The sequence below is a fragment of the Hylobates moloch genome, unplaced genomic scaffold (genome assembly GCF_009828535.3).
Source record: "Hylobates moloch isolate HMO894 unplaced genomic scaffold, HMol_V3 SCAFFOLD_9, whole genome shotgun sequence".
Lineage (NCBI taxonomy): Eukaryota > Metazoa > Chordata > Mammalia > Primates > Hylobatidae > Hylobates > Hylobates moloch.
The window spans coordinates 5,721,251-5,743,518 of record NW_026652284.1 but is presented as its reverse complement, the minus strand read 5'-3'; the positions used below and the strand labels follow the sequence as shown (position 1 = coordinate 5,743,518).

Genomic DNA, 22,268 nt, shown 5'->3' with positions numbered 1-22,268 from the left:
AAGAGTGCAGGCACAGGGCACGGGACTGGCAGGCAGCTCCACCTGCAGCCCTGGTGCAGGATCCACTGGGTGAAGCCAGCTGGGCTCCTGAGTCTGGTGGGGACGTGGAGAACCTTTATGTCTAGGTCTAGCTAAGGGATTGTAAATACACCAATCAGCACTCTGTATCTAGCTCAAGGTTTGTAAACACATCAATCAGCACCCTGTGTCTAGCTCAGTGTTTGTGAATGCACCAATCAACACTGTATCTAGCTACTCTGGTGGGGACTTGGAGAACCTTTATGTCTAGCTCAGGGATTGTAAATACACCAATCGGCACTCTGTACCTAGCTCAAGGTTTGTAAACACACCAATCAGCACCCTGTGGCTAGCTCAGGGTTTGTGAATGCACCAATCGACACTCTGTATCTAGCTACTCTAGTGGGCACTCGGAGAACCTTTGTGTCCACACTCTATCTAGCTAATCTGGTGGGGAGGTGGAGAACCTTTGTGTCAACACTCTGTATCTAGCTAATCTGGTGGGGACATGGAGAACCTTTCTGTCTAGCTCAGGGATTATAAACACACCAATCAGGGCCCTGTCAAAACAGACCACTCAGCTCTACCAATCAGCAGGATGTGGGTGGGGCCAGATAAGAGAATAAAAGCAGGCTGCCGGAGCCAGCACAGTGGCAACCGGCTCGGTCCCCTTCCACACTGTGGAAGCTTTGTTCTTTTGCTCTTTTTTTTTTTTTTTTGAGATGGAGTCTCGCTCTGTCGCCCAGGCTGGAGTGCAGTGGCGCAATCTCGGCTCACTGCAAGCTCCGCCTCCCGGGTTCACACCATTCTCCTGCCTCAGCCTCTCCGAGTAGCTGGGAACTACACATGCCCGCCACCACGCCCGGCTAATTTTTTTGTATTTTTAGTAGAAACGGGGTTTCACCGTGGTCTCGATCTCCTGACCTCGTGATCCGCCCGCCTCGGCCTCCCAAAGTGCTGGGATTACAAGCGTGAGCCACCGCGCCCGGCCTGTTCTTTTGCTCTTTGCAGTAACTCCTGCTGCTGCTCACTCTTTGGGTCCACACTGCCTTTATGAGCCGTAACACTCACCGCGAAGGTCTGCAGCTTCACTCCTGAGCCAGCAAAACCACGAACCCACCAGAAGAAAGAAACTCTGAACACATCCGAACATCAGAAGGAACAAACGCCAGACGCTCCACCTTAAGAGCTGTAACACTCACCGTGAGGGTCCACAGCTTCATTCTTGAAGTCAGTGAGACCAAGAACCCACCAATTCCGGACACATCTGTACTAAAAACACAAAAATAAGCCAAACGTGGTGGTGCATGCCTGTGGGCCCAGCTACTCAGGGTGGTTGAGGCAGGAGAATCGCTTGAAACTGGAAGGCAGAGGTTGTAGTGAACTATCACACCACCGCATTCCAGCCTGGGTGACAGAACGAGACTCTGTATCAAAAAAAAGAAAACAGAAGGCCGAGCGTGGTGGCTTACGCCTGTAATCCCAGCACTTTGGGAGGCAGAGGCGGGCGGATCATGAGGTCAGGAGATTGAGACCATCCTGGCTAACACAGTGAAACCCTGTCTCTACTAAAAACACAAAAAATTAGCCGGGCATGGTGGCGGGCGCCTGTAGTCCCAGCTACTTTGGAGGCTGAAGCAGGTGAATGGTGTGAACCCCGAAGGCGGAGCTTGCAGTGATCGGGGGTTGCGCCACTGCACTCCAGCCTGGACGACAGAGCGAGACGCAGTCTCAAAAAAAGAAAACAGAAAAACGAAATTCTTAGTATAAAAGTCTTGAAATCACAGAGTTCTGACTTGGACTGCCCCTGCTCCTGGGAGCTACAGATCATGCTGTGGGCTGCCTCCACGGTCTGGTAACTCAAGGGTCACCGGGGTGAGGCACAGTTCCTTCAGAGCTACCTCGCTGAGTGTAAATGGGTTGTTCAAATTGCACTGGGGAGCCGGAGTTGCATGGGTTTTAATTTAAAGACGTAAGTAACAAATGTATGTGCACTGTAGAAAATTCGGAAAAGGTCAAACTGCCTAACAAGTAAAAAGGTGTCATTCCAAAACGTGGGGGGTGACTGCTTCTCCCCTCTTGGGTGTTTTTTGGTGGATTTTTTTTGGTGATGCCGACTCGCCTGGACTCCATTCAAGGGCACATCGTGTGCAGTAAAACACGGCATGTTTCAGGGCTCCTCACTGCAGCACATGCACCTCCAGGCTGGCGCTCAGCGCTCCCAGTTTTACTGCAGCACGCGGTGCAGACAGGCGCGGGCCTTTCCTCCTCCCCACCTCCTGACGCTTTGTGCTGCGGCAGCAAAGGCCCGTTCAGTTCCCCGTGTCTTCCCAGCAGCCGTCACCAATGCTCCTTTCCAGGAAACAGCCTTCCATTCTCTCTTAGGGCCGATCTTAGCGAGAGCCGCGATGCGGGCGACTGGTGCCGGGGTGGGTTGGGGGCGAGGTTGGGAGTCGGGCCGACTGCCAGGCGCCCGGGCCGCGCCTTCCGCTCTGACCTCATCCTGCCGCCCAGGCACTGGGCGCGGCAGCGAATCGGCAGCGCGGGCGGCCGGGAACGCCCAGCACAAATATTTACCGCCGCGCAGAGAGCGAGGGCCCAAGTCCGCCCTGCTCCGCCACTTGGGCCGCCCCAGACGCTTCCCTCGGGGCTGCCATCAAGTCGGACGCGGCTGCTGCGGCTCGCCGGCCTTCCCCGCACCGGCGCGGTCCAACCGCCACCGAACCTTCTGGAAGCGCCGCTAGCCTGGGCCCTCACGCCGCCAGAATCCTACGCCCGGGCGAGCTCGCGGCAGCCTTGGCGGCCTGGGGGGCGGGGCTCGGGGTGGGGCCGGCGCGGGGGCGGGGTCGGCGCGGGGAGGCCGCGTTCGATTCGCCCCCGGCGCGCAGGCCCCGCCTCACCGGCCCCATCGCTCCACCTCCGCCCTCCCCCTTTATGGCGCGGCCCAGGCTCATTCATTCCGCGCCGGGCCTGCCAGACACCTGCGCCTTTCTGCAGCCGCCCGCCGCATCCGCCGCCGCAGCCCCCAGCATGTCGGGCCCAGACGTCGAGACGCCGTCCGCCATCCAGATCTGCCGGTAAGAGAGGGCCCGCGCGCAGCCTGCAGCGGCCAGGCACGCCGGTCACCGCCCCCGGCCTGCCCCACTCGGCCCTGTGGTCCCCACCCGCGAGGCCGCCCCCGCCTGCCGATTCCCCGCACGGCCTCCCGTGCCGCCGCCCCGGACCCCCGCCCGCCTGCGGCCGGGATGCGACTCGCGATGCCGCACAAGCCGGGCGGCCCCCGCCCGCCTCCCGCTGGCTCCTTCCGGCCGCATCTCCAGGGCGGCGGCCGCGCCACGGGCCGTTAGGGCGAGAAAGCCAGGCAGAGACGGGGTGGGCGGAGGTCAATGCACAGCTCCAGAGCCCGGCGACCGGCGCCCGTGGGCCGCCCCGCCTCGGGCCTCGCCCGAGCATCCCGGAGCCTCAGCCCCATGGTCCTGCTTAGCCTCCTCGAGGATTCGGGATCGTTACCTCGGCGGTTGTGCTGCGCTAACCAAAGCCCCCAGAGGTGGAGGGGAGGTGCCCAGAGCCGCGCGAGCCCCTCGGTGGGTGCCTCTGTGGGAGGAGGTTGCAGAGCTACCGTCTTCAGTGCACTGCTTCGGTTTGGGGGAGGGCAGGTGTTAAAAGGAAGAACAGATAATACTGTCTGTCTCTAACAGTTTACTATCAAGAAAAAGGAATCAGTGGTCTATTGGGCTTGAAAGCATCTTACACAATAGAGGCAAAGGGTTGTCTTTCTAGAGCACCCCCTCTTCCTCCACCAGGTACTGAGTAGATAGATGCAGGCCCCCAGAGGAAGCTGGAGGCTGGAGATCATGAACAAGCTCATTTCCCATAGGAGGTGGGGAGGGCAGCCTCAAGGTTACTTTGCAGTTCTCTTCGGCAGAATCGGAAGCAGCAGGCTGGCATTTGTGCATGAGCTAAGTGAGGACAAGGAGTCTAGGTTTTCAGCCACTGCACACAGGCTCGGTGGCCTGCGACCGGTCCTATCCTGCTTGATGGACTACCAGGAGAGAGAGCTGCTTTCTGTTTTGGTAGTGGGTTCCTCACATTTGGGGGTTGGGCATCACAGACTGACCTTGGGCTCAAGCCAAGTCCAATAGAAGCAAGTTACTTTCCTGTAGATGTTGACATCTCTGGGGAGGCTGGGCATATAGCAAGTCCTGGGTCAACGGTGCTCCTTGACTCTCAGTCTCATCTTCTGGCCTGGTCGAGGGCCTCTCCTTACCTCAAGGTCGGTTTTGACTTTTCCAGAGGGGGAACGTCTTTGGGGGAGCCCTGCCCCTTTGACTTTGGCTGTGTGGCTGTTCTGGTCCCATCGACTCTGGAGATGGGGAAAGGGGGGCAAAAAAAATGGAAATAACTGGAGACAGACGGCCTGCATCAGGTCCCTGAATCAGCTCTGCTGAGTATTGGCTGGGAACCTTGGGCTCCATGGTTTGCAAAGAGCTTATACCTGTTTCATCCTACTTGGTTTGCCCGACTTCCCTGGGAGATTGATGGTCAGTAGTGCCACCCTTACCTGTGTGGAGGAGGAAATGGCAGTTTTGGGAGTTGAGTTAACTGTGTAAGGTCATCCTGCTCCAGGAGCTCCAGGGACAGCCCCTGCCAAAGTCTTCTGACTCTAGATCCAGTATTCTTCCCACCCCTCTCCTGAATAAAGGAAACCTTGATTTAAATCTTCCTGTGGAAGGCTGGCCTTTTATTTACTTTTTCAGGATGGTGAATAGCCAATTTATACATGTTGTCTTTTTTCACCCAGCTTCTAACAGTTACTAGATTTTTTGTTTTTTGAGACAGAGTCTCACTCTGTCACCCGGGCTGGAGTACAGTGGCCCAATCTCAGCTCACTGCAGCCCTTGCCTCCCGGGCTCAAGTGATTCTTGGGCCTCAGCCTCCCAAGTAGCTGGGACTACAAGAGTGCGCCACCATGCCTGGCTAATTTTTGGGTTTTTAGTAGAGACGGGGTTTCTCCATGTTGGCCAGGCTGGTCTTGAACTCCTGACCTCAGGTGATCCTCCCGCCTCAGCCTCTCAAAGTGCTGGGATTACAGGCGTGAGCCACTGCTCCCAGCCTAGTTACTAGATTTTTGTATAGCTTTAGACACTTCCATACAGTAAGTGTGTGCTTTTTTTGTTTTTTTTTTTGAGACAGTCTTGCTCTGTCACCCAGACTGGAATGCAATGGTGCGATCTCAGCTCACTGCAACCTCTGCCTCCTGGGTTCAAGCGATTCTCCCTCCTCAGCCTCCTGAGTTCCTGGGATTATAGGCACCCGCCGTCATGCCTGGCTAATTTTTGTATTTTTAGTAGAGACGGGGTTTCACCATGTTGGCCAGGCTGGTCTTGAACTCCTGACCTCAGGTGATCTGCCCGCCTTGTCCTCCCAAAGTGCTGGGATTACAGGCATGAGCCACTGCGCCCGGCCCGTGTGTGCTTTTTCTTACCCACTGTAAACCAAGTCTGCTATCTTAGCTTCACAATTGCATATTGTTTCTTTTTCTTGGAGATGGAGTCTCACTTTGTCACCCAGGCTGGAGTGCGGTGACACACTCTCGGCTAACTGCAACCTCTGTCTCCTTAGTTCAAGTGATTCTCCTGCCTCAGCTTCCCGAGTAGCTGGGACTACAGGCGTGCACCACCGTGCCCAGCTAATTTTTGTATTTTTAGCAGAGATGGGGTTTCACCATGTTGGCCAGGCTGGTCTCGAACTCCTGACCTTAGATGATCTGCCTGCCTCGGCCTCCCAAAGTGCTGAGAATTACAGGCATTAGCCACCGTGCCTGGCCAATTGCATATTGTTTCTAAGTGGCTGCCTTGGCCAGACGACTGGTGAGCAGGATGCCTGGCTGCCCCTGCTCATGAGTGAGCAGGTGAGCCTCAGGTGCAGAGCGTGACTGCCAAAGGAGTAGGCGGGAGTGGTGGTAGGGGTAGGCCTGTGAAGAGAAGGCTGTGGTCACATCGGCTGGACTCAGAGAAACCGCAGGACACTGGAGAGTGACTGTACTAGGATGGGGAGCCCTTTAAGGACATCTGAGCTGACACCCCAAGTTGAAAGAGGAGCCTCCTGGCCTAGCACAGCCATGCCCATGAATTTAACAAGGCTTTACTGGACACTGCCAAGAAGCATAGCACCAGGAGGGAAACGTGTGGAAAATTTGGCCCCTGCCTTAAGGGGTCACAGTCTAGCAGGGGTGAGGATGTCCAAATCCCCACCATCTTAGACAGAATGGTCACATGTTCTCAGTTCAGACACTGTTGAAGGGATAGGGGCTTTTTTTTTTTTTTTGAGATGGAGTCTTGCCCTGTCCCCCAGGCTAGATGCCATCTCGGCTCACTGCAACCTCTGCCTCTGAGGTTCTACTGATTCTCCTGCCTCAGCCTCCTGAGTACTTGGGATTACACGCGCCTGCCACCATGCCCAGCTAATTTTTTTTATTTTTTTAGTAGAGATGGAGTTTCACCATGTTGGTCAGGCTGGTCTCGAAAGGAACAGAATTTTTTTTTTTTTTTTTTTTTTTGAGACGGAGTCTCGCTCTGTTGCCCAGGCTGGAGTGCAGTGGCACAATCTCGGCTCACTGCAAGCTCCGCCTCCCGGGTTCATGCCATTCTCCTGCCTCAGCCTCTCCGAGTAGCTGGGACTACAGGCACCCGCCACCACGCCCGGCTAATTTTTTGTGTTTTTTTTTAGTAGAGACGGGGTTTCACCGTGGTCTCGATCTCCTGACCTCGTGATCCGGCCGCCTCGGCCTCCCAAAGTGCTGGGATTACAAGCGTGAGCCACCGCGCCGGGCTGACAGGAACAGAGTTTTTAATTGCATCAATTTAAATTCAGGTGGGTAGCCACCTGTGGCTGGTGGCTATCTTTTGGGGCGTGCAATATGTAGAGAAATTTAAACATCAATTTACTGGTAGGTCTGTGAGGGGCAGGGTGTATCTAAAGGAAACTCCAAGGCTTTCTGGGGACTGTAGCCAGCTCTGGAATAACCATGCTGATGGAGGGGGACCTTGGCATGGACACCACCCAGCAGGCAGATAACTTGGCATGCTTTATTTATAGGTAGATGTGTGAAATCTACAAGGTTTTTTTGTGTTTTCTTTGCTTGCTATGCTCTTAGATGCAGATCTACCAGGAAGTTTCCTGAGATCAGGAATTGTGTTGTACCGTGTGGTACCATGAATACCTAGAATAGTGTCTGGGGTCTAGTTGACAGGTCAATAAACAGCAGTTGAGTGGCTATGAATTTCAGTATGTTATGGGGTTAGAATTATTTCCCCCAAGGGAAAAGACAAAGAGGGGCTCTACCTTTGTCTTTTTTTTTTTTTTCCTGAGATGGAGTCTCGCTCTGTTCCCAGTCTGGAGTGCAATGGCGCGATCTCGGCTCACTGCAAGCTCCGCCTCCTGGGTTCACGCCATTCTCCTGCCTCAGCCTCCCAAGTAGCTGGGACTACAAGCGCCCACCACCATGCCCGGCTAATTTTTTTTGTATTTTTATTAGAGACAGGGTTTCACCGTGTTAGCCAGGGTGGTCTCAATCTCCTGACCTTGTGGTCTGCCCACCTCGTCCTCCCAAAGTGCTAGGATTACAGGCATGAGCCACTGCGCCCAGCCCTTTTTTTTTTTTTTTTTAAGAGAGTCTCACTCTGTCGCCCAGGCTGGAGTGCAGTGACAGGATCTTGACTCACTGCAACCTCTGCCTCCCCAGTTCAAGCAATTCTCCTCTCCTCAGCTTCCTGAGTAGCTGGGACTACAGGCACCCACCACCACACTCGGCTAATTTTTGTATTTTTAGTAGAGACGGGGTTTCACTGTGTTGGCCAGGCTGGTCTCGAACTCCTGACCTTAAGTGATCTGCCCGCTTCGGCCTCCCAAAGTGCTGGAATTACAGGTGTGAGCCACTGCACCAGGCCCGGTTCTGTCTTTGGTTTTATAACGGAATTCATGAAAAGAAAGAACCTGGCCAGGAACTGTGGCTGAAGCCTGTAATCCCAGCACTTTGGGAAGCCAAGGCAGGTGGATCATGAGGTCAAGAGATAGAGACCATCCTGGCCAACATGATGAAACCCCATCTCTACTAAAAATACAAAAATTAGCTGGGTGTGGGCCAGGCGCGGTGGCTCACGCCTGTAATCCCAGCACTTTGGGAGGCCCAGGTGGGCGGATTACGAGGTCAGGAGATCGAAACCATCCTGGCTAACACGGTGAAACCCCATCTCTATTAAAAATACAAAAAATTAGGCGGGCGTGGCGGTGTGCGCCTGTAGTCCCAGCTGCTGGGGAGGCTGAGGCAGGAGAGTGGCATGAACCCGGGAGGCGGAGCTTGCAGTGAGCTGAGATCCCGCCACTGCACTCCAGCCTGGGCGACAGAGCGAGACTTGGTCTCAAAAAAAAAAAAAAAAAAATTAGCTGGGCGTGGTGGCGGGTGCCTGTAATCCCAGTTACTTGGGAAACTGAGGCAGGAGAATCGCTTGAACCTGGGAGGCGGAGGTTGCAGTGAGCCGAGATTGTGCCATTGCACCTCAGCCTGGGTAACGAGCAAAACTCCATCTCAAAAAAAAAACAAAACAAAAAACAAACAAAGAAAGAACCTGATTTACAGAAGCCACACTCAGAGCTTGTATTCTGGAGCATTCTGTAAAATGATTTACAGTGCTGGCTCTCTTGCTGCTGGGATGTGGGGACCCTGGGCGAAGAGGCAGTCTTTGTATCCCAGAGAGCCTGTGCGTGGGGAGGCCTTTGTCTACCCACTGTCCAACCTCACCCTGTAAGTGGGCCAGTTAGCCTGGCATTGCCCTGGAATTGGCACCTGCAGCTGGCTGGCTCCCCAGTTCTGGTCAGACCAGAAGTGGCTTTCTCCTGTGTGACCCACCTGGCCTGTGTAGCCTGCACCAGGGGGTGACTCCATAGGCTGTCTTGCCATCCCACCCCTTGGCCTCTCTCAGAGCCCTCCTGGGGAGGGGGATCAAGGATGTGCCTCCCCATCCTTGGACTCCTGCGTGGGAATAGCTGGGGAAGTCTGTTGCAAATACGGGTTTTCTGCATGTGAATAGTACTTCAGCAGAGAGTCAACAAGATGAAGATTGAGGAGATAATGGGGAAACTTGAATAGTCCCTTGATAATGATTTTAAGGAATCACTACTTTTTTTTTAAGGTAGGATAATTGTTTTGTAGTTTGCTTTTTTAAACCAGCTTTATTGAGATATATTTAGAATGCATACACAAGAATATTTGAAACATACAATTTGCTGAGTTTTGATGAGTGTGCACACTGGGTAGTGGCCAGCCCAGTTGTGATGTCGAATATTTCCAGACTCCCAAAATTCCCCTACTGTTGGCCCCTGGCAAAAAGATCTGCTTTCACTCACTCGCTGTGCTTCTTCTAGAATTTCGTGTTGATGGAACTGGATCGAGCTCAGTGCTGGGCCTCACTCCTGTATCCCTGTAGTCCTGTAGTACCCTGTTCACTGCACACTGCAGTTTCTCTTCACCCGGCAACAAAGACTTGGGATCTTGTGAATGAAGTTCACAAATGCAGATTTCAATTCATTTAGGACAGAAACATGAAGTCACTTGCTATTTAATGATACTAGGAATTTGAATGATATTTTAGATGAGATCTTTGTTTTGTGGTTTTTGTTTTTATATGAGACAGGGTCTCGCTTAGTTACCCAGGCAACTAAGTGGTACAGTGGTGCAGTCATGGTTCTCTGCAGCCCCAACCTCCTGGGCTCAAGGGATTCTCCAACCTCAGCCTCTCGAGTAGCTGGGACTACAAGTGCACGCCTCCATGCCTGGCTAATGTTAAAAAGATTTTTTGTAGAGACATGATCTCACTTTGTTGCCCAGGCGGGTCTCGAACTCCTGGGCTCAAGTGATCTTCCCACCTCGGCCTCCCAAAGTGCTGGAATTATGGGCATGAGTCACCATACCCCTCCTTTAGGTTTTTTACAGGGAGCTTTTATCTTTGAGAGGAAATGCAGACATATTTACGATGTCGTACTGGGAAGTCCGGGATTTGCTGCAGAATAACCTGGCATGGGGAGCAGGTGGGAGCAGAGACCAGAGATGCCCTGAGCTGACTGTTTTGGGGCTGCTTGATGGGGACATAGGGGTTCGCTCCCTCCTCCCTCTACTCTTAAAAGCATTTGATGTTTACCACAACGAAGAATAAAAAGAAAATCAGCCTCCTGAGCCTCCACCCCAGAGCCACTGCCTCTAACTCCAGGGGCGGGGAAGGTCAGGGAGGGGTAGGCCCTGGAATCTGCATTTTCCTCGGCCCTCCTGGAGCTTGAGGGCCACTGTCAGAGAGGGGCCAGGCACCTGCTGTGTTGTGCGGTGTGTTGGCCTTCCTCGGCTTCCCCGCAGCCATCCAGCTCTCCTGGTGCCTATGAGCCAAGACCTCTCTGCCCAGGTAGAACTCGGCCCGGGTGGAACTCGTTCTTCTACTTGCCTGAGGGCCAGCCTGAGTGGTGCGAGTTTTAAGGTCCTGGAGGTGGGAACCCTTATGAGTGTTGCTTGCGACCCCACCCAGTTCATCTTCTCCCGCAGAGGGGTGGTGGCCTTGTCCTGTTTCCCTGTCTGTGAGTTCAGGCCGAGTCATGGATTCCTTGCATCACTGGTCTTTTGTAGAGAACATCCTGTGATCCAGTTCCGGAAGCCGAGGAGGCGGCTTGCTGGGGGCTGGTCGGGGAGGGGCAGTCCTAGGAGGAGCAGGAGCCTGGTGCTTTCTATCAGGGAGGGATCAGAGCGGCTCACTGCTGAGCCGGCCAGGCAGACACAGGCTTAGGCTCTGCCGGGCATCATGCTTGTCACTGGGTAAACAGTTTGCCCACTTACTGCAGGATGAAGCTGCTTGCCAGGGCTCTCCGGCTCTGTGAGTTTGGGAGGCAGGCATCTTCCAGGAGGCTGGTGGCTGGCCAGGGATGTATGGGGCCCTGGCGAGGGTGCTGCGCTCCCATCCAGGGGGTTGGACCCAGGGCTGATCTCCCACCCTGTGGAGCCTGCATTACTGGAAGGTAGGATGACTGGGAATATTTTGTGCCTATGGTGTCCCGCTTGCAAGGCCAACTGGGCAGCCAGGGCCTTGGGCCACATAACTTGGAGGAGTTTTGGGGAGGGTAGTAGGGCCGGGTATTGGATGAGCTGTGTGTTTTGCTGGATTGAAGGTGCCCATTTAAATGGCCATCATCAGTGGAGACCAGGCATGTTCTTCCCCTAGGGACCAGCGGAACCCCCAGGCTTTGTTGGAGGAGGTGACCTGGCAACCCTGGGCTGTGGGAATCTGGGCCTCTGCAGATCAAGGCTCCTGCGAGCCAGCAGCTGTGCTGGCTCACAGCTGGCAGCTGGCATCCGTGCCCTGCTTTGTCCCTAGGCTGGAGGTTGAGCTGTGATTTTAGACCAGAAGGTTGGTGCGAGGCCAGAGGGAGCTGTCCCTGCACGATTGGCTGATCCTAACAGTGCAGTATTGAGCTGCTTACAGATGGCTTTTGCATACTTTATTTCTCCTAAACTTTACAGAAACTCTGTTGTATGGGCATACATACCTCCCCCTTTGTGCCAGCTTTATTGGGTTATAGTTCGCATGCCATACAATTCATTCACTAATGTGCACAAGCTAGTAGATTTCAGTTTTTTGTTCACAGAGCTGTGGGACCATGACCTCCATCAATTTTGAAAGTGGTGGCAGGAGGGTTTTTTGTTCTCCTGACATGGAGCTCCCCAAGCCCTTGGGACCTCTGTAGTCCTAAGAGTGTCTAGTATGCTAATGAGAGAACTGGTGGCTGGGGGCCCTATATAGCTTCAGGATGGGAGCTGGTCTCCAGAAAGACCAAGGGAGGATTAGCGGGTTAGCGCTTTCAGCCTTACCTTCCTACACCGCAGAAGGTAGTGGCAGACTTTAATTGAATTGTAGGACACCCACCTAGTGTCGGAGAGTTGGAGAAGTGGGGTTGAAGAGACACCCATGTTTGTTATTAAAAGCATGAGTAAAAACAGCTTGCCGAGGAATAGAATTTTTGGGTCATATGGTAATTTTGTGGTTATCCTCTTGAGGAATTACGAGACTGTTTCCAAAGTGGCTGCACCATTTCACATTCCCACCAGCAGTGTAAAAAGGATTCAATTTCCCCATATCCTTATCAACACCTGTTATTATCCATCTTTTGAATTCTAGCCATGCTAGTAGATGTGCAGTGGTATCTCACTGTGGCTTTGATGTACATTTCCCTAATGAGAGAAGATGATACTGAGCATCTATTCATGTGCTTATTGACCACTGTGTATTTTTAGAGAACTGTCTAGTCAGATCTTTCCTCTGTTTTCCAGTTGGCTTAATTGTCTTTTTGTTATTGAGTGATGAGAGCTCCTTATATATTCTAGATGCAAGTCCGTTCTCAGATACAATTTTTTAATTAAGAAAATTTTCCAATTCAAAAAAGTTGTCAGCCTGGGCAGCATAGCAAGACCTGATCTCTACTAAAAATTAAAAAATTAGCCAGATGTTGGCCGGGCGTGGTGGCTCATGCCTGTAATCCCAGCACTTTGGGAGGCCAAGGTGGGTGGATCACGAGGGCAGGAGATCGAGACCATCCTGGCTAACACGGTGAAACCCCATCTCTGCTAAAAATACAAAAAAATTAGCCAGGCGTGGTGGCGGGCGCCTGTAGTCCCAGCTACTTGGGAGGCTGAGGCAGGAGAATGGCGTGAACCCGGGAGGCAGAGCTTGCAGTGAGCTGAGATCCCGCCACTGCACTCCAGCCTGGGCGACAGAGCAAGACTCCCTCTCAAAAAAAAAAAAAAAAAAAAAAATTATCCAGATGCTGAGTAGGTGGGGTGTGCCTGTAGTCTCAGCCACTCAGGAGATTGAGGCAGGAAGATTGCTTGAACCCAGGAAGTGGAGGCTGCAGTGAGCTGATTACACCACTGCAATCCAGCCTGGGCGACAGATCAAGACCCTGTCTTTCAAAAAAAAAAAAAAAAAAAACTGTGTTAAAATACACATAATATATAATTTATCATTAAAAAAATCTGCCGTCTTAGCCGGGCACGGTGGCTCACGCCTGTATTCCCACCACTTTGGGAGGCCAAGGTGGGTGGATCACCTGAGGTCAGGAGTTGTAGACCAGCCTGGCCAACATGGTGAAACGTACCCCAGTATGGAAGGTGAGGCAGGAGAATTGTTGAACTTGGAGGTGAGTTGCAGTGAGGCCAAATTGTGACATTGCTCTATCCTGGGTCAAAAAAAAAATACTGCCATCTTAATGATATGTATATATGTATATGGTTAAGATGGCAGTTTTTGTTTTGTTTTGTTTTTTAAATTGAGACAGGGTGTTACTCTGTCTTCTGGGCCGCATGCAGTGGCGCAATCTCGGTCACTGAGCCTCTACCTCAAGTGATCCTCCTGCCTCAGCCACCGAGTAGCTGGGACTATAGGCACGTGCCACCACACCTGGGTAATTTTTGTAGTTTTTGTAGAGACAGGATTTCGCCACATTGGCCAGGCTGGTCTCAAACTCCTGAGCTCAAGGGATCTGCCCATCTCGGTCTGTCTCCCAAAGTGTTGGGATTACAGGTGTGAGTCACAGTACCTGGCTACCATATATGTATTTGTAGCCATATTTGCTCTGTCACCTACTACGTCTCACTATGTTTCCCAGGCTCATTTTAATCATTGTTAAATGTCCAGCTCAGTTTTTTTTTTTTTTTTTTGAGACAGAGTCTCGCTCTGTCACCCAGGCTGGAGTGTGGTGGCACAATCTTGGCTCACTGCAACCTCTGCCTCCCAGATTCAAGCGATTCTCCTGCCTCAGCCCCCTGAGTAGCTGGGACTACAGGTGCCCACCACCACGCCCAGCTAATTTTTGTATTTTTAGTAGAGACAGGGTTTCCCTATGTTGGCCAGGATGGTCTTGACCTCGTGATCCGCCTGCCTCAGCCTCCCAAAGTGCTGAGATTACAGGCGTGAGCCACCGTGCCTGGCCAAGTCTTGGACTTTCACCCAGGCTGGAGTGCAGTGCTGGAGTGCAGTGCGCAAGCTCACCTCACTGCAAGCTCCGCCTCCTGGGTTCACACCATTCTCCTGCCTCAGCCTCCCGAGTAGCTGGGACTACAGGCGTCCACCACCACGCCCAACTAATTTTTTTTTTTTTTGTATTTTTAGTAGAGATGGGGTTTCACTGTGTTAGCCAGGATAGTATTGATCTCCTGACCTTATGATCCACCCGCCTCAGCCTCCCAAAGTGTCGGGATTACAGGCGTGAGCCACCACGCCCAACTCATTCCCTTCCCTTTGAAGGCTGAATCATGTTCCATTTCATGCATAGACCACATTTTGCTTATCCCATCATCTGTGGATGGACACTTGGGTTAATCCCACATTTTAGCTTGTGAATAATTCTGCTATGAACACAGCAGAGACCCCGTTTTCAGTTCTTTAGGATATCTACCCAGAAGTGGAATTGCTGGATCATATGGCAATTCTGTTTTAAATCTTTCAAGAAACGACCATACTGTTTTCCACAGTGGCTATGCCGTTTTACATTTCCACCGACAGCGTACATGGGTTCTGGTTTCTGGGCATCCTTGTCAGTACTTGTTATTTTCTGTTGTTTTTAGTAGCCATCCTAATGGGTGTGCAGTGGTGTTTCACTGTGGTTTTGCTTTGCATTTCCCTAATGTTTAGTGATGTTGAGCGTCTTTTCATGTGTTTATTTGTCAGCTGTATTTTTTCTTTGTAGAAATGTCTACTCAAGTTCTTTGCTCATTTTTGAATCAGGTTTTTTTTTTTAAACTGAAAATTAAATGTATTGCTAAACTGTTTGTATATTTATTCGTATACTTGAACATAGACATGTATAGGTGTAGTGTATATTATGTGCATGTTATATACATATACTTGTGTATCTATATAAGTATCCATGTATATATTTTTCAAATTTTCATCAGTGTTCTGAAACTGAAGACTATAGCTTTTGGTGTTTGAGAAAGTCCCTGTGTCCATTTTTGCTTTTATTGTTTTTAACGCATAATAATTGTACATATTTATGGGTATAGTGTGGTATTTTGGTACATGAATGCAATGTGTATGCTTGGTTTTTTTATTGTTGTGTTTTAGGAGTTCTCTATATATTCTGGACCTTAATCCCTTATCAGATATATGATTTGCAAATAATTTCTCCCATTCTGTGGGATATGTTTATACTCTGTTGATATTGTTCGTTGATGCACACATTTTAAAGTTCTTATGACATACAATTTGTTTTCTTTTGTTCCTTGTCCCTTTGATGTCATAACCAAGAAATCGTCGCCAAATCCAGTGTTGTAAAGCTTTAGCCTTATGTTTTCTTCTAAGAGTTTTATAGTTTTAGGTTTTACTTTTAGGCTTATGATCCATTTTGAGTTTTTTTTTTGTATATGCTATTAGGTAAAGGTACAACTCATTCTTTTGCATGTAAATATCCAGTTCCTTAGCACCATTTGTTGAAAAGATTGTCTTTCCCCATGGAAAGGTCTTTTTTTTGTTTTTTTTTTTGTTTTTTTGAGATGGGCTTGCTCTGTTGCCCAGGCTGGAGTGTGGCGGCATGATCTCAGCTCATCAACCTCCACCTCCTGGGTTCAAGCCTCAGCCTCCTGAGTAGCTGGGATTACAGGCATGTGCCACCATGCCTGGCTAATTTTTGTATTTTTAGTAGAGACGGGGTTTCACCATGTTGGTCAGGCTGGTCTTGAACTCCTGACCTTGTGATCCTCCCGCCTCAGCCTCCCGACATGCTGGGATTACAGGGGTGAGCCACCACACCTGGCCAAAAGGTCTTTATACCTTTGTCACATAGATTATTTGATCATATATATCATTTGAGTTTGTTTCTGGGCTCTCTGTTCCGTTGATTCTTATGTCTGTCTTTATGCTTATGCCATACTGTTTTGATTATTGTAGCTTTGTGGTAAGTTTTGAAATCAGAAAGTGTGAATCTTCCAGCTTTGTTCTTTTTCATGATTGTTTGGCTATTTCAGATGTGATTTGCAAATATTTTTTTCCACTCACTGGGTTGTCTTTTTACTTTTTCTTCGCTGTGATGCCCAGGCTAGAGTGCAGTGGCATGATCTCAGTTCACTGCAACCTCCACCTCCTGGGTTCAAGTGATTCCCCTGCCTCAACTTCCCAAGGAGTTAGGACTACAGGTGCACGCCACCACACCCGGCTAATTCTTGTATTTTTTTTTCCAGCAGAGACAGAGTTTCACCACATTGGCCAGGCTGGTCTTGGACTCCTGACCTCAAGTGATATGCCCGCCTTAGCCTCTCAAACTGCTGGGATTACAGGCCATCATGCCTGTGGCTCACATCTGTAATCCCAGCACTTTGGGAGGTCGAAGTGGGAAGACCGCTTGAGCTCAGGAGTTCAAGACCAGCCTGGGCAACATAGGAAGACCCCATCTCTACAAATTAAAAAAGTTAGCCAGGTGTGGTGGTGCATGCCTGTAGTACCAACTACTTGGGAGGCTGAGGTGAGAGGATTGCTTGAGCCTGGGAATTCAAGGCTGCAGTGAAGTGAGTTAGAGACCAGAGTACTGCACTGCGGCCTGGGCGACACAGTGAGACCCTGTCTCAAAAAAAAAAAAAAAAGTTTTATAGCTTCAGCTCTTACCATTTAGGTGTTTGACCTATCTTGAGTTGATTGTTATGTGTGATGTGCGGTAGGGGTCCAGCTCCATTTGCACGTGTGGACACACCTCTTTATAGGCTGGGGAGCAGGCATTAGAGGTGGAGTTACTTGCTTGCGGTCACAGCTGGCAAGTGGAGGCCGAAGACAGCCACTGCACCCTTTCTTTGAACTCTTATACCTGAGGGTCATTTATCTTTGACCCTGAGGACAGAAACAGAAAGCCCTAGAGCAGGCCGAGTGCGGTTGCTCGCGCCTGTAATCCCAGCACTTTGGGAGGCTGAGGCGGGCGGATCACGAGGTCTGGAGATCGAGACCATCCTGGCTAACATGGTGAAACCCCGTCTCTACTAAAAATACAAAAAATTAGCCAGGTGTGGTGACAGGCGCCTGTAGTCCTGGCTACTCGGGAGGCTGAGGCAGGAGAATGGTGTGAACCTGGGAGGCGGAGCTTGCAGTGAGCCGAGATCACGCCACTGCACTCCAGCCTGGGCGACAGAGCGAGACTCCGTCTCCAAAAAAAAAAAAAAAAGCCCTTGAGCAATAATAAAACTAGAACTCTAGGGACATTGCTTCTCAGGGCGGGCCACGCTGTGCGCCTGTCCACATCTGTTCCCCTCCCCTTGCTGAACAGCAGTCCCTGCCCTCGCCAGCCTTTCTGTCCTCCTTCCCTCCTCCTCCCCCCAAGTGTTCTTCTGTGGTTTTAGCCTGTCCCATGGCACATGATAGGCTCTTGCTGTCTGGGCCTCCCTGGCGGTAGGTCCCCACAGGAGACCTTGCCAGGGCCATGCCAGACAGCCCAGATGTCTCTGTGCCCTGTCTTGAATCCTTTGGCCTGAGGACCGGAGGCTCAGCTGTGGCAGGTCAGGGGCTGGTAGCTGAGCCGTGTGAGGCTGGGAGCTTCTCTGAGCCTGTAAAGGAAACCAAGTCCCTGGTTCCGGAGGGCCAGAGCATTCCTCTCGCTGGCTGTGTGCCCATGAGCCCGGGACTGGGAGAAGGCCCAGTGGTACCTGCCACCATGGAACTTGTTGGCTGGGACCTGGGAAGGCCCGTGGTGTGTATGCTTTGTTGTAAAATGTATCACTAGGGAACTGGACTCTCTGCCCCAGTCTGGCGCTGTCCTGGAGCACCTCGGCCACCAGCAGAGGGCATGCTGGTCATAGACACTGCCCCTCCCTCCCCTCCCGACAATCTCCAGGCTGCCAGTTCCAGTCTCACCTTGAGCCGCTACCTCTCGGGCACCCAGGGCTGCTCTGGTGGAATTAATTTGGACAGTGGTGGCATTGTAGCGAGTGGATGCTTTGGCCTTGTAACTGGTGCCATTGTTTTGTGTTTTTTTTTTTTTTTTTGAGACGAGTCTTGCTCTGTCGCCCAGGCTGGAGTGCAGTGGCGCGATCTCGGCTCACTGCAAGCTCCGCCTCCCGGGTTCATGCCATTCACCTGCCTCAGCCTCCCTAGTAGCTGGGACTACAGGCATCCGCCACCGCACCCTGCTAATTTTTTGTATTTTTAGTAGAGACGGGGTTTCGCCATTTTAGCCAGGATGGTCTCGATCTCCTGACCTTGTGATCCACCCGCCTCGGCCTACTAAAGTGCTGGGATTACAGGCGTGAGCCACCGCGCCTGGCCATTGTTTACAGTAAGTGCCAAACTTTGATGTTTGTGTGTTTCTTTGCTGTTTTGTTGCTGTGTTCACTCAGGTGTAGCTTGTATTTGGAACTCAGCTTTCACAATGGAATTGCTTTTGATACTACTCTTTGGCATCTCAGGATACTACATCCTGCATGATTGATACTCTGCGCTTCGTTTAATGACAGGCAGGTCTCACCTTGTCTTGTGTCTTATAAAAGCCAGGCTCTTAGAAGTGGTGACACTCATAAACCAGCCTGAAGTTGCTGAATTGACCCATGTTATCTGACACCTATTAAGATTCTAGTAAGATTCTTAACCATATCCAGCTTGAATTTTTACTTGATTTTGTATTTAATTGCTTCCATGTACCTACTAAGTTTTTACATAATGTATTTTTTTATTATTTAAATAGAGATGGAGTCTCACTATGTTGTCCAGGCTGGTCTCGAACTCTTGGGCCCAAGTGATCTTTCCGCCTCATCCTCCTGAAGTGCTAGGATTATAAGCGTGAGCTACTGCACTTGGCCTTTACATGTATTTTTTAATGTGTTTAATGGAATGTAGGATTGATTTAATTGAAGAGTACATTTAGCTTTGTAGAAAACTGCCAAACTATCTTCCAAAATGGCTGTGCCATTTTGCATTCTCACCAGCAGTGAATGAGGGCTCCTGTGCTCCACATCCTCACCAGCATTTGAAGTTTTGGGTTTAGGCCATTTTGACAGGTATGTAGTGGTGTCTCAGTGTTGTTTTAATTTGCAGTTTCCAAATGACATAAGGTGTTGAGCATCTTTTCATGTGCGTATTTGCTGTCTGTATATCCTCTTATATCAGGCATCTGTTCGGGTCTTTGGCCCTCTGCCCCCACCCTCCCACCTTATTATTATTATTATTTATTTTTATTCATTTTTTTTTAGACATAGTCTCGCTCTGTCGCCCATGTTCGCCCTGCCTCCCGGGTTCACACCATTCTCCTTCCTCAGCCTCCCTAGTAGCTGGGACTACAGGTGCCCACCACCACGCCCTGCTAATTTTTGTATTTTTAGTAGAGATGGGGTTTCGCCATGTTGGCTAGGCTGGTCTCGATCTCCTGACCTCATGACCCGCCCGCCTCGGCCTCCCAAAGTGCTGGGATTACATGCATGAGCCACTGCGCCCGGCCCCTCCCACCTTATTTTTAAAGAGTCTTGCTCTGTCACCGAGGCTGGAAAGCAGTGGTACAATCACGGCTCACTGTAGCTTCAACCTCCTGGGCTCAGGTGATCTTACTATCTCAGCCTCCCAAGTAGCCATAACTACAGGTGCACCCCACTGTGCCTGGCTAATTTTTTTGTTTGTTTGTTTGTTTTTTTTTTTTTAAGACCAAATTTCTCGCTGTTGTTGCTCAGGCTGGAGTGCACTGGCGCCATCTCAGCTCACTGCAACCTCCTGACTCCCAAGTTCAAGTGATTCACCTGCCTCAGCCTCCTGAGTACCTGGGATTAAAGGCGCCTGCCACCACGCCTGGCTAATTTTTATATTTTTAATAGAGACAGGGTTTCACCATGTTGGCCAGGTTGGTCTCGAACTCCTGACCTCAAGTGATCTGCCTGCCTCGGCCTCCCAAAATGCTGGGATTACAGGCGTGAGCCACTGCGCCTAGCGCCTGGCTAATTAAAAAAAAATTTTTTTGTGTGAAGACAGGGTCTCCCTATGTTGCCCAGGCTGATCTTGAACTCCTGGGTTCAAGCGATTCTTCTGGCTTAGCCTCCCAAAGTGCTGGAATTAATCTCCAAGCAGGGATTACAGGCATGTGCCACCACACCCAGCTAATTTTTGGGGTTTCTCCACGTTGGCCAGGCTGGTCTCTAACTCCTGGCCTCAAGTGATCCACCTGTGTCCACCTCCCAAAGTGCTGGGATTATAGGCATGAGTCACCACACCTGGCCTCTTATTACTGCGTTTTAAGAGTTCTTTGTATATTTTAGATACAAGTTGTTTATCGGATATATGTTTTGTAAACATTTTCCTCAGTCTGTGGCTTGTCTCTATTATTATTATTATTTTTTTTTTTTGAGGTGGAGTCTTGCTCTGTTGCCCAGGCTGGAGTGCAGTGGCGCGATCTTGGCTCACTGCAAGCTCCGCCTCCCGGGTTCCCGCCATTCTCCTGCCTCAGCCTCCTGAGTAGCTGGGGCTACCGGCGCCTGCCACCACGCGCGGCTGATTTTTTGTATTTTTAGTAGAGATGGGGTTTCACCGTGTTAGCCAGGATGGTCCGATCTCCTGACCTCGTGATCTGCCCGCCTTGGCCTCCCAAAGTGCTGGGATTACAGGCGTGAGCCACCGCGCCCGGCGTGTCTCCATGATCTTAACAGTGTCTTTCTCAGAGCTGAAATCTTTAAATCAATAAAGTGGAAACTTCAGCCATGTAACTGATCAGGATGAATGAGGGAAGCCATTGTTTTCAGCAGATGCCAAACTTGGTTTTTCTCCTCTGACTCTTGACGTGGTTGTTCCCTTCAACTGGCCGAGACCCAGGGGCTAACTGATGCCGGGGCTTGTCCTAGGTTAGGCGGGGGAGTCTGTGGAATAGTGTAGGGTGTCCCGGCCACGGAGAACTCTCAGCTTGGCAGTTCACCCTCCATTTACAGGTGAAGACACTGGGGCCTTCCAGGCGCAGTGACCTAGGAGCGTGTGGCAGGTGGGGCAGGGACCCCAGTAGAGTGCAGACCTCACCTCCTTGGCCATTTCCACCTGCCCCTCATCCACCATGTGGCCTGCAGGTGGTGCATGGCAGGGTGTGGTGCTTGATCTCCAGGATGTTGGGCAAGGCAGAGTCCTTGGCCCCTGCACTGTGGAGCTCAGCTTCTCCCCACAGGCCCCACGCCTGTGTGTTCAGGGCATCCTCCTTGACATTCGGAGAGTGAGATTCAGGGTGGCCATACTGACCCACTGGCCCCATACTCTGGAATTACTCACGGCCTGCTGGTCTGCCCATTGAGGGACATGCCTTCAGTCCCCATGGGCCTGTGGGAGGGCTTTAACCAGTGCCTGGTTGGGCAGGGCTCTTAGTCTTAGTGACTCCCTAACTGGAGCTCCCAGGGCCATTTGCCTCCCACCTCTGTTCAGGCTGAGGGACGTGGGCACAGCTGCCAGCATGGGGACCAGGCCTCTGTCCTCAGGTGACTTCATTGCACTTGCTGCCACCTTCCCTTGCAGAAATTGGCAGAATTCCAGGAAATTTGCCCAGAGTAGGTGCCTCAAATAGAAACAAGCCCAGTGCATTTGCCATGGATATTTGATTCTCTAAAAGGCAGAGGTGGGAGGTGAAAGAGACATTTATTTAAACAGTTATACAGGAATAATTTCTATAACTGCACATATGGAAAGTATTCAGTTTGATCAGTTTTGACCTAGGTATAGGCAGACTTCCTTTCATTGCACTTTGCAGGTCCTGCTTTTTTTTTTTTTTTTTTAAGATGGAGTTTCGCTTCTGTTGCCCAGACTGGAGTGCAATGGCACGATCTCGGCTCACTGCAACCTCTGCCTCCCGGATTCAAGCGATTCTCCTGCCTCAGCCTCCTGAAGAGCTGGGATTACAGGCGCCTGCCACCGTGCCCAGCTAATTTTTGTATTTTTAGTAGAGATGGGGTTTCACCATGTTGATCAGGCTGGTTTCGAACTCCTGGTCTCAGGTGATCCACCCATCTCGGCCTCTCAAAGTGCTGGGATTACAGGCGTGAGCCACTGCGCCCAGCCAGGTCCTGCATTCTTTACAAATTGAAGGTTTGGAGCAGGCATGGTGGCTCAGGCCTGTAATCTCAGCACTTTGGGCGGCCGAGGCAGGCAGATCACCTGAGGTCAGGAGTTCGAGACCAGCCTGGCCAACATGGTGAAACCCTATCTCTACTAAAAATATAAAAAATTAGCTGGGCG

At 51.1% G+C, this 22,268-nt stretch overlaps 2 protein-coding genes across 3 annotated transcripts in view; both read left to right on the top strand.

Annotated features, from left to right (window-relative positions):
- The window catches only part of NOL9 (nucleolar protein 9), a 239,836-nt gene that overhangs the window by 163,398 nt on the left and 54,170 nt on the right, over positions 1–22,268 (top strand). The window lies entirely within an intron of this gene.
- ACOT7 (acyl-CoA thioesterase 7) overlaps positions 2,584–22,268 on the top strand; it is a 126,978-nt gene continuing 107,293 nt past the window's right edge. The window contains exon 1 of one of the 2 annotated variants that reach the window (XM_032758739.2): positions 2,584–3,095. In XM_032758739.2, coding sequence (XP_032614630.1) covers positions 2,953–3,095 — 143 coding nt within the window. In that variant the 5' untranslated portion in view covers positions 2,584–2,952. Of the gene's footprint in view, positions 3,096–11,443; positions 11,463–22,268 lie in introns of those variants that run through there. The other variant, XM_058444179.1, reaches the window with a different exon arrangement.